This window comes from Barbus barbus, assembly GCF_936440315.1.
Source record: "Barbus barbus genome assembly, chromosome: 22".
NCBI lineage: Eukaryota > Metazoa > Chordata > Actinopteri > Cypriniformes > Cyprinidae > Barbus > Barbus barbus.
The window spans coordinates 18,175,640-18,189,295 of NC_136750.1; the positions used below are offsets into that span (position 1 = coordinate 18,175,640).

At 38.5% G+C, this 13,656-nt stretch overlaps 1 protein-coding gene across 7 annotated transcripts in view; it reads right to left on the minus strand.

Moving 5' to 3' along the window:
• Positions 1–13,656, minus strand: part of LOC306888502 (myocyte-specific enhancer factor 2A-like) — an 88,904-nt gene that overhangs the window by 17,429 nt on the left and 57,819 nt on the right. For 4 of the 7 annotated variants that reach the window (XM_079446848.1, XM_079446844.1, XM_079446847.1 and 1 more), the window contains exons 5-6: positions 6,884–7,015; positions 4,521–4,746 (exon numbers count right to left, since the gene is read on the minus strand). In XM_079446848.1, the coding sequence (XP_079302974.1) occupies positions 4,521–4,746; positions 6,884–7,015 (358 nt within the window). Of the gene's footprint in view, positions 1–4,520; positions 4,747–6,683; positions 6,819–6,883; positions 7,016–13,656 lie in introns of all 7 variants that reach the window. The other 3 variants (XM_079446846.1, XM_079446845.1, XM_079446843.1) reach the window with 1 other exon arrangement.

The window sequence follows — 13,656 nt, forward strand, 5'->3', positions numbered from 1 at the left end:
CCAAACCTTGACGGTAGCATTAATAGCCAAGTTAACATTCCCTTAAAATATTGAATTCCGATTTAAATGGTGTAGATATTTTTGAATTATGATATAGCACTAATAGGCTAACCCCCGGGTGTCATTTATATCTAGCAACATCCTTGTATCAAATCTCTAAATATTGATTCTACAGAGACACGCGACTGTCGCAAAGGGACTAGGCTAGTGGGGACTGGCTCATAAATGTCTGACAATTATTAAAAGACTGATGAGAGGCATCATGCGCATAATAGCAATGAATTCTCCTCTATGTTACTGAAAAAGTACTCTGAGGTATTCATTACCAAAAAGCTCATGTTATACTGTACACGATCTCATAGGAGACTCAAAAGCCAATATTATCTCCCACTGTGTACATTCAATCAAGTGAGTCTCGGACACTTAGCACTCAGTAAGTGCATATATGTGTGTGTGTGTGTGTGTGTGTGAGAGAGTGTAGTTGGCAAAAAGATGGTTAAATACCACCTGTCCCTGCCTCTCATCGCCACAGAATGCTTATGACAGGTTGCCTGGTCATTGTGCACAACAGTCTCAGAGGGATGTCATGGTCCGAATGCTTGCAGGGTTCTGCTGGGTCAGGCATTTAGCAGGCTTACGCCAGCCGTATAAGGACTGCAACAGTACCAGGAAAACAGATGCACCTGTCAATAGGGGGAAGGAAATTCAAGGGGCCAGGAGGGATGGAGGCAGGGGGCCGAGGCCTTAAAGGAAATGCTGAGTTTATTTACCTGCCTGTCTGAATCAGCTGCTGAAACACAGTTAACCGTTCCGTGCACAGACATAGACGGAACGGAACTTCTTGCTGAGCTGCATCTAATCTGCACCTGCACTACGTCTGATGTTCCTGGTTGATTTCTGTAGGGATGATTATTCAAAGTTTTCCAGAAAAAAAAGCCAATTAGGGCAGGCGGAATCTTCAAGATCGTGTGAGAGTGCATGAATCTCACGGCCTGTTGTTCCAGCAGTCACGCTCTTGTGCTTGGGTGCTTTGTAATGTTGAAAAAGTAGCCCTATTCTATCGCTGACATAGACAGAGCGGCCCACTAGAGTACGGAGGCAACCCTTGTATTTGTAACTGTCAGGGAGGAACAGTTGGACACATGACCTTGTGTGTGTCCTTGGTGACTTGACAGTGTGTGTACACACCAGCAGCGGGACAGAGGCGCTTGCAGCTGCCGCCGCCGCCATTTCCCGTCATCACATGACTGTTTACACACACTCTATCAAACGCCCGAACCACAAGTCAACTCTGGCACAACTTAATACTCTTCCATCTGGGTGGAAAATGCGGCTCAGAGGCCTGTGACACACAACCTCTGAGGTTTTCTGTGAATGATAATTGTTATATGCTAATATTTTTTTTTCATGAGAAGCCATTGAAAAACCCTTGATAATATCCTTCTGATGTCCTCATAAAGGGCAGAGTCACTTCAACATCCATCACTGGCTCATAACGGTTTGGCCTAGATTTCCAAATATCAAGAGAGAGAAGGGGGTGGTGTGCTCTACTGTAACATGCCAGTTATACTCTAAGCAGAAGAGAAGTGATTGAAGGAGACCCGCTTATCTGGTCGCATGTGGTAAAGATGGTGCCACTCCATTAGGACGAAGAAAGAGGATGACATATGTCCTGAAAATGATATCCCCTATAACAAATCAACCATATAAATCACAAAAACAGGAAGCGGATTTAGAAACCCCTATGAAACGAAACATCTATTGACACAGGAGCTGATGCAGTCACCCCAGAGGACTTACCCAAAGGGCTGGAGCCGACACCGCTCAGCACTGCGAGCTCTGTGAGGGGACCCAGCATGTCACCTAATGAGTTGCACAAAATGAGATGATTAACCATCTGCATCTTTTATCTCCGAGTGTGTGGGTACATGTGTGTGACAGGCCAGCCTTCACACGCAGTGTTCTGCTCCTTTTAGTGTGTCAAACACATTTGAATGTTACACAATTTTAAGGAGTGAAACTGCTAACCTGCTAAAGCAAGAATCGCTATTGCTTGTACTGAACAAGTATTACACTTTGGTATGCATCCTTATAATACAGACATGAATGATTACTCAAATCATATGGCTTGTTTAGAAGAAGTGTGATACTATTTATCTAATTGATCTGACAACTTTCACCTGCCAGGCAATCAAAAGGGAAAAAAAAACATTGCACTGAAGTAGAGACCCCAGTCATTAATGGAGCAATAACATACAGAATTTAAGGTAGGCCAGTCAACAGCCACAAAACAACAACCACACAAAACACAAACGCAACCACCTAGCAACTAGAACAAGTTTACAACAGTATAGCAATGCCCAGGCAACCATCTAGAACGTAACCTTAGCAACTGCATAACAACAGTAAAATCACCCAAAACACATCATGGAGATGACATTTGCTTCATTTGTATTTTCCTTCTTTAATTAGTTTATATCACCTAACATTTTATTACATTTACATACTACTGTTCAAATGTTTGTAGTAATTTTGTTCATCGTGGATGCAGAAAATGTATCAAAAGTGCCAGTAAAAACTTTTATATTGCTACAAATATTTTCTACTTCAAATAAATTCTGTACTATCATTAAAGAATTCTGAAAAAAAAAAATTCATGGTTTCCACAAATATATTAAACGGTACAACTGCTTTTAACATTGATAATATTGCTTGTTTTATATTTCTCTAGTTTTTATTATTATTATAATTATATTTTATGATATTTACTGTATTTGTGATCAAATTCTTTCAAAAAAACCTTACTAAACCACAAACATTAGAACAGTAACATATATGTGACCCTGGACCACAAAACCAGGCTTAAGTCGCTGGGGTATATTTGTAGCAATAGCCAAAAATACATTGTATGGGTCAAAATTATAGATTTTTCTTTTATGTCAAAAATAATTAGGATATTAAGTAAAGATAATGTTCCAAGAAGATATTTTGTAAATTTCCTACTGTAAATATATCAAAACTTCATTTTTGATTTGTAATATGCATTGCTAAAAACTTCATTTGGATCATTTAAACTTCGATTTTCTCAATATTTAGATTTTGAGATTCCAGATTTTCAAATAGTTGTATCTCGGCCCAATATTGTCCGATCCTAACAAATCATACATCAATAGAAAGCTTATTTATTCTGCTTTGAGGTGATATATAAATCTCAGTTTTGAAAAATTGACCCTTATGACTGGTCCAGACCATATTTGGTCCAGGGTCACATATCTCACTTGCTGATTAATAAAGAATGTTTTCTGTTATCTAACAGACTGTACACACATACTTCTTTGCAATATGCAAAGAGTATATATAAAGAGTGTGAGACTCTCATTTTATATATTGTAAGGTACAACTGAATAGCACTCGCAATGTTTTTTTAAATATTTAAAAAATTAGTGTTGTACACACACACACATACACACACACACACACACACACACACACAAACAAAGTGGCTTTTGGCCCAGACATTTTCAGTTTCACTTTTAGTTTATCTAAAAGATATCTAAAAGAAAGGCAAGTACTCATAGAAACGAACAAACTAACATCAAAGCATAGAAATGTGAACATAAACAAATCTGAATCACGAAATCTCAGCAACACAAGATAATCTTGATCAAATCTTGCCATCGTGATTTCGAGCAGTATTTGTACTGACTGGACAACCTCCAGAGAGCGTGTGCCAGCCTGTGAAGGTTGAGTGTTTGGGTATTGTGGAGGTCAGTAATGGGTGTTGTTGGAACATCAAACATTATTCTGCAGCGATGCAGCGCAGCAGTGTTTTTGCACTTTACTATGATCATGCCTCCCTCCTACATAGCAACAGAGATAAAAGGATGACTAATGTGTCCAGTGCAGAAAAACATGCATTTAACACTCGTGTGATAACTTGAAGACATGTAAGGCTTACAAGGGCCAAATGCAAAACAGCTATTTATGGATTTTCAGGTTGCAAGGTTCCTCATAGGGGTTAAGTATAAATCTAAAAAGCTTTCTGTTGCATCTGTCATAACAGAAACACATTTACTGTAAATGAATCCACTATTTGCATGACAGTCATTCTGTCTGACTGTCTGTCTGTCTCCCAGCCACAGAGCCCACTGCTGTCAGACCAGATTAAAGATCAGATGGTATTAAAGCCTGCTGTCGTCATGGAGACCACTTCCAGGAGACTACTAATTGATCTCACTTCGTTTCCACTCATGTAGTGCTGAGAAGGTGTGAAACACAAAGCATAACAAGAAACATATAGATGTCTGTGCATAGCAGCTGGGAAACAACATTACTCTTCCATTATTACAGATTTCTCAATGTGAGACGTAGAAAAACAACATCTGTATTGAATTTTCAAAGCAAAGCAATAAGACGGAAAACACATCTCTTGATATACAAGCCATTAAAATCCCAGAATCCTAGAACCTGCCCCACTTTTGCTGGTAGAAATGAAAGAACGTCGAGGGAATAGCACTAACCTGCGCTGCCTGTGCTGGGGGGCCTCTGTGGGGGCCCGGCAGACACTACATTTCTGTGCAGGGAACCCTGAGGAGGAGACAGCATGGCACCGTCACTCAGAGAGGCAGCGGCGGCTGACAGGCTCTGGCTGCTCAGAGAGGCCCCGGGGTTGTAGGACATGGCATTGGGGTTCGTCACTGGCACAGCCACATGCATGGAGAAGTTCTGCAGGGGCAAGGCCGTTGGCTGGAAGAGAGACACACACACACACACATACAGCTTTATGTGGGAGGCATCAAAGACTCTTAAAAGCAACCTGTCATGCTTAAATTTCATCTAAATATCCCAGTTTCAAAATTGACATTCACACAGATAACTGAATTATATCTCAACAAGAAACGGTACAATCGGAGAATGGTGGCGAGTTGGTTCTGTGCAGCGTTCAGATTCATTTAGCCTGGATATTCAGGTAGAATGGCCTGTAATGGTACGTTGCACATATCTTCAGGCTTCTACTAGAAGTGAAAGATGACCCCTGAGCTTTGGTGCTTTTATCATACAATGGAGGAAAACAGGAGATAGATTGCCGGGTGGAAAAATGTAATCTCAGGAGGGAAATCTCCAGATCACCTTGGGCTGTCCAAAAAGCCCGGCATGAAGTGTTTGGGAGTCATTTTCACTGTGCTCGGAACACCAATTTTGACCCAGGTTCAATACATAAAACAACATTTTGGCATGAGAAATATTACGACGGCATGCAAATTTGGGAAATATCTTGAAATAGCTTGGCTATAGCCAGCACTGCACTTGGCCATTTTCACAAAACAAAACAAATAAAACACACACAAAAACACAATATACTTCGATTTCTTTTTTTAAAATCAATATACATACATTTTATATTGGGGAAAAAAGAGGTGAAATAACTACATCATTTGACAGCAACACTGGCATCTTAATCATATCAACAGGCAGTGCATTGCTGACTATCCATACAGTTATCCAGAGTGAGTGTGAGCAGGGGCAGTGTTCATTCACTTAATAGTGCAGCGAGCCAGTTAGTGAGAATATTAGTGTGTTAATGACACAGAACTCGAGCTTTGTTCATGTCCATTCAGTGCAGTGAAAACAATCGTCTGGCACCCACTATAAGGTGCAGAATGTTATGGTCATCACCCAATAAGATCACTATTGTCTCAGTTAAAAAAAAAATACCTGCAAAAAGAGATTTTGTAACTAAATACTCCCAGATTTATTTGTTACTAGCTTGGACTTGAAAATGGTTCAGCTATTTGATTGTGCTAGGACTCTGGGTTCTGGAAGGACTAAAAAAATGTCCAGGGAAATGAACAAACAAACCCAGGTGTTGCAACCCACCAGAAAGAGGGAGACTAAAAGAAATCAGTTCTAATGAGTGGAGGAGAAACAGTGAGAGAGTCTCTCCATCTTTATACAATGACAAATCTTCTCCATCACATGACCTGGACAGAGAACAGCACTGAGAGAAAAGATTCAATTTCCAGATCTGTTGGGGTGAGTGCTGGGAAGAACACATCAATTACCTCAACCAATGAATCTGTCAGTATTCTAGCCAGAAGGTGGACATAGAGACATTCTGTCCGGAAAAAAAAAATACTGTATACACTTGTACTAAACTTTTTTTCCTTTTCTTTTTTTTTTTATTCAGTGGGGCTCAAAAATCCACAACAAAAAAACTTTTACATTAATAAATTTGGACAGGTTTGTGCAAGTTTATATAAGCTAATCAGTGATGTTAATTTGATTCTAATTAAACTTTTCACTTAAATTTTATAATTTGTAATTTAAAAAACATATTTGACAATTCTCAATTTTATTTCTCACTTTATATACAGTATTTAAAAATAGCTTATTGTTTTACAAATTGATCAAAAAAAAGGTTTAAGATTGTGGTCTTAATGATGTGAAAGGTTTAAACAATGTGATCTTATTAGGGTGAGAGAAAAAGGCTGCAAAATTTATGAGAAAAAGTGCACTTCCAACAGACAAAAAACTAAAAAAAAAAACTAAGAGTATGCTTTAAAAAAAATGTAAAAAGTCCTTAACTGTTGACAGAGGTTGCAGGGTGAGGCAATGAAAAAAGGGGGGGAAGGGGGAGTATCCTTTCTGCCACAAAGCCAAGCAAAAACGTTGCATTTACTTACGATTTTATGATTTCGCATCATATTATCAAACTCTTCATTAATTTTTTTATATTTTTCTTCTGTGTGAGGGGTGAGGACATATGAGGCGTCAGGGTCCGGGCTATCACAGCCTCTGTGTTCTTTCTTGTTAAGCGCCTGTAGTGAACATCAACATAAAAAGAGGGATCAACACAAAAAGGCAGGGAGGAAGCAGTACTTACACCACAGCGCTTGTACATTAAATCACTTTCTTCGTTTAGTTTGCCGAAACGGTCGTCCATGAGGGGACTGTGACCGAAACAGTCATCTGGACCGGGACTGGCACAGTCATTATGGCCTTTGTTTCTTAATTTCTGAAAATGAAATTGGAAAATTCACACATACATAGACATATGTAAACCCAAACAGCAGTTATTGTTGGGTTCATTTAAACAATAAAAAAAACAATTGATTGATTAGTGAATATGACAGTTTACTTAATCTAGGGCAGAACATCTGATACAATGCATAATTCACAGAATGTAATAAAGAAATAGTTACTGAACTTTGCTACAATTGCATGCTGTTTAGTGAACACAGAAGAGCTGCGATCAGGATGTTGAAATTGCACTGGTAACAGTTCAATGGATAATTTGGCAAATACATTAAGAGCTAATGCGCTGATGGTTGCACCATGCCTATTGCATTAGCCCCTGGGGAGGAAATTGAATTGTCACTCCTTATCCTTTCCCTTAAAAACATTAGGCTGGGGAAAACCAAATCGTCTTCTCTCTCTGCGTTTCTCTCCCTTCCTCCTCTTTGCTCTCTTTCTTAGGAACATACATTTCCCTCAGCATGTGTGTGTTGTGATGCATATTTCATTATCGTTCAGTTATCATAAGCCACCCAGCTGGAAGACACACACACATATAAGAGGATCCCACAGTGCAGTGCTTTAGAAGCTCTCTCTATCAGAGTGAAAGCAATGTACAAATTGAACGGATTATCAAATCCGGTCACTAACATTTATTTAAGTGTGGAGAGGACTGATTATTCTGAGAGCAGAGTGCAAAAGGCAAAGGGCAGAGCACCTGCTGTAATATTAGCCATGGGAACGGAAGCTTTTTTTGTAGTTTTTAATATATACAAGTCTGTATCGCTTTTGTCAGAAGGGAGTCAATTGGTAACACATTACTTAAGGCCTGGATAATGCATTTTAATATTTACCTGGTCCTTAAAATAGTGTAATGCATTAAAACGCATTATCACAACACATAATTTAATGTACAGTAATACCTTATAGCCTTTAAAGGTACAGTATAAACATTGCCAGGCAAAAATTGCATTGTAGCCTACTATCAAGCATGTATGATCATAATGATAATGATAATTTAAGAAATGCATCAAAATGTCATGCATAATTATGGATTATAATTAATTATGAAGATAATTTAATACAATTAATAATTAATATTTTAATGAAATGCAATTTATGGAAAAAGAAGACAATGCATTACAATTACAGTATATGATATTACAAATATCTTCATAATGAAGTAAAGTGTTAAACTCATTAAATTTTTCTAACTCCCCCTATACCCAACAGACTGTTTACATTAACACGATGACAGCAAAGGATGCCAGGTTCTCAAACAAGGGAAATCTTCATTTGATGCAATGGTCTGTTTCTTACTACTGTACACAGAGCTCCTGTAATAAGAGTACTGCACCTCGGGTTGGTTTGGCAGCAGAGGTTACATGTTCTTTCAGAAGAAAAAGTCATGTTTGGAAGGAAGTGAAGCAAAGCACATATACACTAACAAGCCCCTTAGTCTTTGCATCTATCACGATGTGTGTGAGAGTGTAGGTACGTGTGTGGGTGTGTGTGAGAGTGCCTTTAGAGTGCAGCTGCTGTCCTCTGGTATTTATTTGACTGTAGAGTGAGATCTTTGTTGATTGTTATCTACTTTATCTAACAACATGCAACCAAGCTCCGCACGGTGTGAACTCAAACCTCAGAGTGCATTCACACACATGCATAAAACCAATCGATAGATGTACACAATGTGCCTATGCCTAAGAGAAACACAAAATGCAAGTGGTATACAGCTTCTAGCTACAGATACATGGCTTTTCTGGGACCATCTGTAACCATGAAGCTATTTGGTGTGGTGCCGAAGGTGGCTCTCGTTCGCTTTTTCTGAGAAACGCCTTCCCGGGTCATTTCCTGTTTACAGGGCCCTATGTGGCTCTCTGAAACACTGTGTTTACCAGTGAAACTATGCACTTTCTCCCCCAGAGTGCCACAGATTCCATCAGGACCTGCAAATTATAGTCCCAACCGGCTCATTATGTGGCAAGCGCTGTGGCTGGAGCTGGGCAGCGAGGTCTGTGTGAGCAGGGCAGGGCCACTGACTTCCACAGTAACCCTAGGGACACACCCGTCCGCTGGGGCCTGAGTCGGCAGGGAAGGGCCCCTGTGGAAATCGCAGACCACCAGGCCGGCCTTCTCATGGGTACACAGTGCTGATGAGCACAACAACATTCCCAAACAAAGAATGTGATGGAACTACATTATAGACCTTAATCAGAGCAGATGCCATACTGAATTTTACACATATGAAAATGGGGATGTGAGGGATAGACTTACAGAAATACAATGGCATGCAGGTCTTATATAAAGTTTTTTTCAGTTTTTGTCTACTGAAAGTCTTTTGGAAATGTTTTGTCAGCTCAACAATTGGCATGTTGTTAACCAACAGTACACTGTAAAAAAATAAAAAAACATTATTGGAGTACAATTTTCATGTTTAATTCAATGTGTTACTTGCCGTTTCATCATAATTATTTGTAAAAAATTTACTTGCAAGTTCTGACTGAAAATTGTTACTTTGCAAAGCTATAAACAAAAAGATTATTAGAGTATGTTTAACAAGAAAATACTATTTCAGTCTTTCTACTTCAAAATTGCATATTTAAAATACTTGCCATTTCTTTGTAATGATTTCTAAAATTGACTAGCAATTTCTGAGTTAAAAGTTATTTCAAAGAAAATCCCACACCACTCAACACACTATAGTTCTGTCCCTCACAGCCTTGTTTTCATTTCCTGTCAAAATTAAATATGGCACTAAGGTCTATTATGCATAGAATCAATCATATTGTGAGTCAAAATCATAAACAGTGTGACATATGCCAAAATAAAGCAACACAATAGCACTCGTATGGCCTTTTGTCTTGCAAAAGAGATCACATTTGTGCATTCCCAGACTGAACCATGCCCCCGAGTGCTTTGAAGTCTGAAGGACAGGGATGGCACTTCTTAAGTCCTTAAGTCCTTCTTAAATGGCTTGGCATGTTTTGGGTGTCCCACAGACACTGCCCGCAGCTCTAGTAAATGGATCACTAAATCAGCACATGTCCAAACAGGTGTCCCTCTCCCCCAACACCTGTCAGCCCCTTCACCTCACGATGCAGCCAATCAGCAGCCTCCGCACGTCAGCACGGCCATAAAAGGGTGCGTTATGCGTAGTGATCAAAATCTGTCTACAGCAGAAAATAAGATGCTACCAATGAGCGACACAAGTGAATCCATTAAATACAAGCACAGATGGGGGCATGAGGTTGATCACGAGTTTGATTAAACCGGATAATTTGCATTCTTAATTACACCTTTAAGTGTACGGCTGCCATGATCTCTCATCAACAGGCCAAGGTGGCGACTGCATGCAACATCCTTCCAACCTTTGCAAAAAAAAAATTATAATGGTTTTGAGTTGCCTATCTGGACAGTATTTTACTGTGTATTAAATATATGCTATAAACATCCAAACAAACATTTTCTTAATCAGTTCTAATATTGTCTGATATGGTAAGTTTTGTCAGGGAAATGGAGTGTTATTGTTATCGGAGCATGGGGATGGAGGTGTGTGTGTGTGTGTGTGTGTGTGTGTGTGTGTATGTTTGTATGTATGTATGCATGTATGCATGTATGTGTGTATGTGTGTATGTGTGTGCGTGAGTGTGTGAGTGTGTGTGTGAGTGAGTGTGAGTGTGAGTGTGTGAGACTGATTTGTGAGTGTGTGAAAGAGGGAGAGTGGGCAGTGCTGGCGTAAGCGGTTCTGGAGAGGGAGCTGAAAACTCATATTGTGTAATCTGTTCAGCATGTCCCGCATGGCTCAGAGACAGGACAGTGGGATAGCTGCCAATATTCATGCCAATATTCGTTTTTTGTTTTGTTTTTGTAATAGAATGCATGCCAGACCTGTATTGATAAAACTTTTGCAGTCCACACGAAAAATGAGAGACTGACGTAAAGCCAGTACGACATAACTGCATAGTGAGTGCATTTGAATGTTGGTGTGTGTGTGTGTGTGTGTTTGAGATAAAAGGAGAACTAAATAACGAAAGAAAGGGACAGAGAGACATACTTAGAAACCAGACAGTTTAAAAAGCCCTTTTTTCTCTTCTACAACACACAACTTCCCTCTCTCAGACACTCCCTGAACAGCCACTGGAAAGATTACTGGAAAGAGAAATAACTTGAGAAACAAGTTAAACCTCTTGCATAAGAAAGCACAATCAAGCTCAACAAAAAAGGCATGGTTTGCCAGAAATGTCAAACTGGAGAAAGTGTGTATCTCTAGGATTGCTCTAATATTAAAAATCTGACAAAAACCTAAAAACCTTACACAAACGCAAGCCTTACACAAACATATAAAGCATATGCACTCCACACACTGACTCCAAGCTTTTGAATGCTATAGTGTATAATATTACAAAGCTTTTTTATTTTTATCTTCGGATCTTTCTGTTCATCAAAGAATCCTGAAAAAAAAAAAAATTACTCAACTGTTTTAAATATTGATAATTTTTTTTTTAAATTCTTTAACAGCAAATCAGCATATTAGAATGATTTCTGAAGGATCATGTGACACTGAAGACTGCAGTAATGATGCTGAAAATTTAGCTTTGATCACAGGAATAAATAACATTTTAAAATATATTCAAATAGAAAGCAGTTTTTTTAAATAGCAAAAATGTTTCACAATATTACTGCTATTGCTGTATTTTGGATCAAATAAATGCAGGCCTGGTGAGCAGAAGGGAATTTTTAAAAAACATTATATATCTTACTGTTCAAAAACTTTTGACTGGTAGTGTATGTATATAATTGTAACGGTATAATTTAATTATATGTAATTGTAAAATATTTAATTAATTCCTGATGGAAAAGCAGAATTTTCAACAGCCATTACTATGATCATAAAAAAATAACTCTAAATAACTTCAGAAATCATTCTAATATTCTGATATTTTCAGAACTCTTTGATTAAAAGAAAGTATTATAACATTATAATTGTCTGTCACTTCTGATGCATTTAAATAAAAATATGAATGTCCTGTATAAGCCTTAGTCCTTACCTACTCTCCCTTACAACTCGAGGTATACACAGTGAAATTGCTCAAGCAGTATACCTAAACCATTACACTCATACTCCCCGTTCTGTCAAAGGTCTTTTGTATTTGAGTTATTCATGTGCTGCACATGGATAAAAGGAAGATTCAAATATAGACAGAAAATGTAGGTCTAAAAGCACAGCATTGAAAATAAAGCAAAAGCTTAAGAAAAACTAAAGATGGCGATGAAAGAATGGAGGTTGATGATAGAGTGCGAGCTGTGTTATGGGTGGAGTGACGGTGGAGAGCTTATCGTCCGTTTCTGATTAAATCATACAGTACGGTGACGCAGCTGTGTGTGTGTCTGAGTGTGTGCGTGTGTTTGTGTGTGTGTGTGTGTGTGTGGAGAAGAGACTGAAAAAGACTGAGAAAGAAGTGGACAATATTTTATACTTGGCTAAGATAAACCATCTCTGCTGTAATGTTTGCATGCTCAATCAAATATTGTTGCATTCAAAATGGAGGTCCGGTTTCTCTCTGGGCGGCTGGTGTAATCTGTCCTAACCTCATTTCCAGCAGGCATCTCCATATCTTTGGCCCTGCAGAGTTGTGAAGCAGCCGCCGTCCCTGTAGCAACACTGAGCAGCATACTAATCCTTATGACATCACCACTGTGTCCAGTGCATTTTGTTTAGAATGATTATTAAAGCGGCGAGTGAGCAGTACCCCTAAAAATCTGTGTTGCTAGGAAATCTGTTATCTGTTGAGGAATACTGCCTTTATATAATACTGTAGTCGGCTTTGAGCGTAAGGAACTGCTCTTACACTTTTTATCCTCACTTCGTCGATGCAAATAAAATATAAACTATATATAATCAGTAAACTTTGATATATAGTTAATTCTACTTAACCTGCATACATACATTATTTACCTGCAAACAGTCATGTAAAACAATATATACCATATAACAAATCTCAGATGTGTGAGTGGTAAGATTTTCACAAATTGTAAACTGTATTATCGCACAGCTCTCTCTCTCTCCCTATACATTATTATCACCCAGCTCTTTGTATAAAGTTGGAAAAGTATATCCAACTTTGTCCGCATACATACAAAATACTTATGTAGGGTGAGATACAAGATACTTATGTAGGGTGAGATAGATATATATATACACACATATATATACACACACACACAGACAGACAGACACACAGACAGACAGACAGATAGTACTAAATACTGCATAGCATATCTCAACAGCTTGATTGCTTGTATCATTGCAGAACGTAAAATATTATCACCCAGCTCATCTGCTAAATGCGACTACAAGGCATGAATATATTAAAATATTATAAACATTAACATCACAATCTGTCTGTAAATCTGCTCTGAAACAATGTGTATTGTGAATTTGACTTGACCTTATACCCATTCAATCAAAAAACAAGACATACTGTAACGAACAAATAACAGCAATAACGAGCCTTATAATTAACGTATGTGTGTAAAAAATAGCTTTATTAAGAAATTTCTCTGTGTGCTGTACTTTGTCAAATCTCATTCTAAGGGCTACTGAGTCATAAACCATGATGTGACCTCATGCGTGTCCTT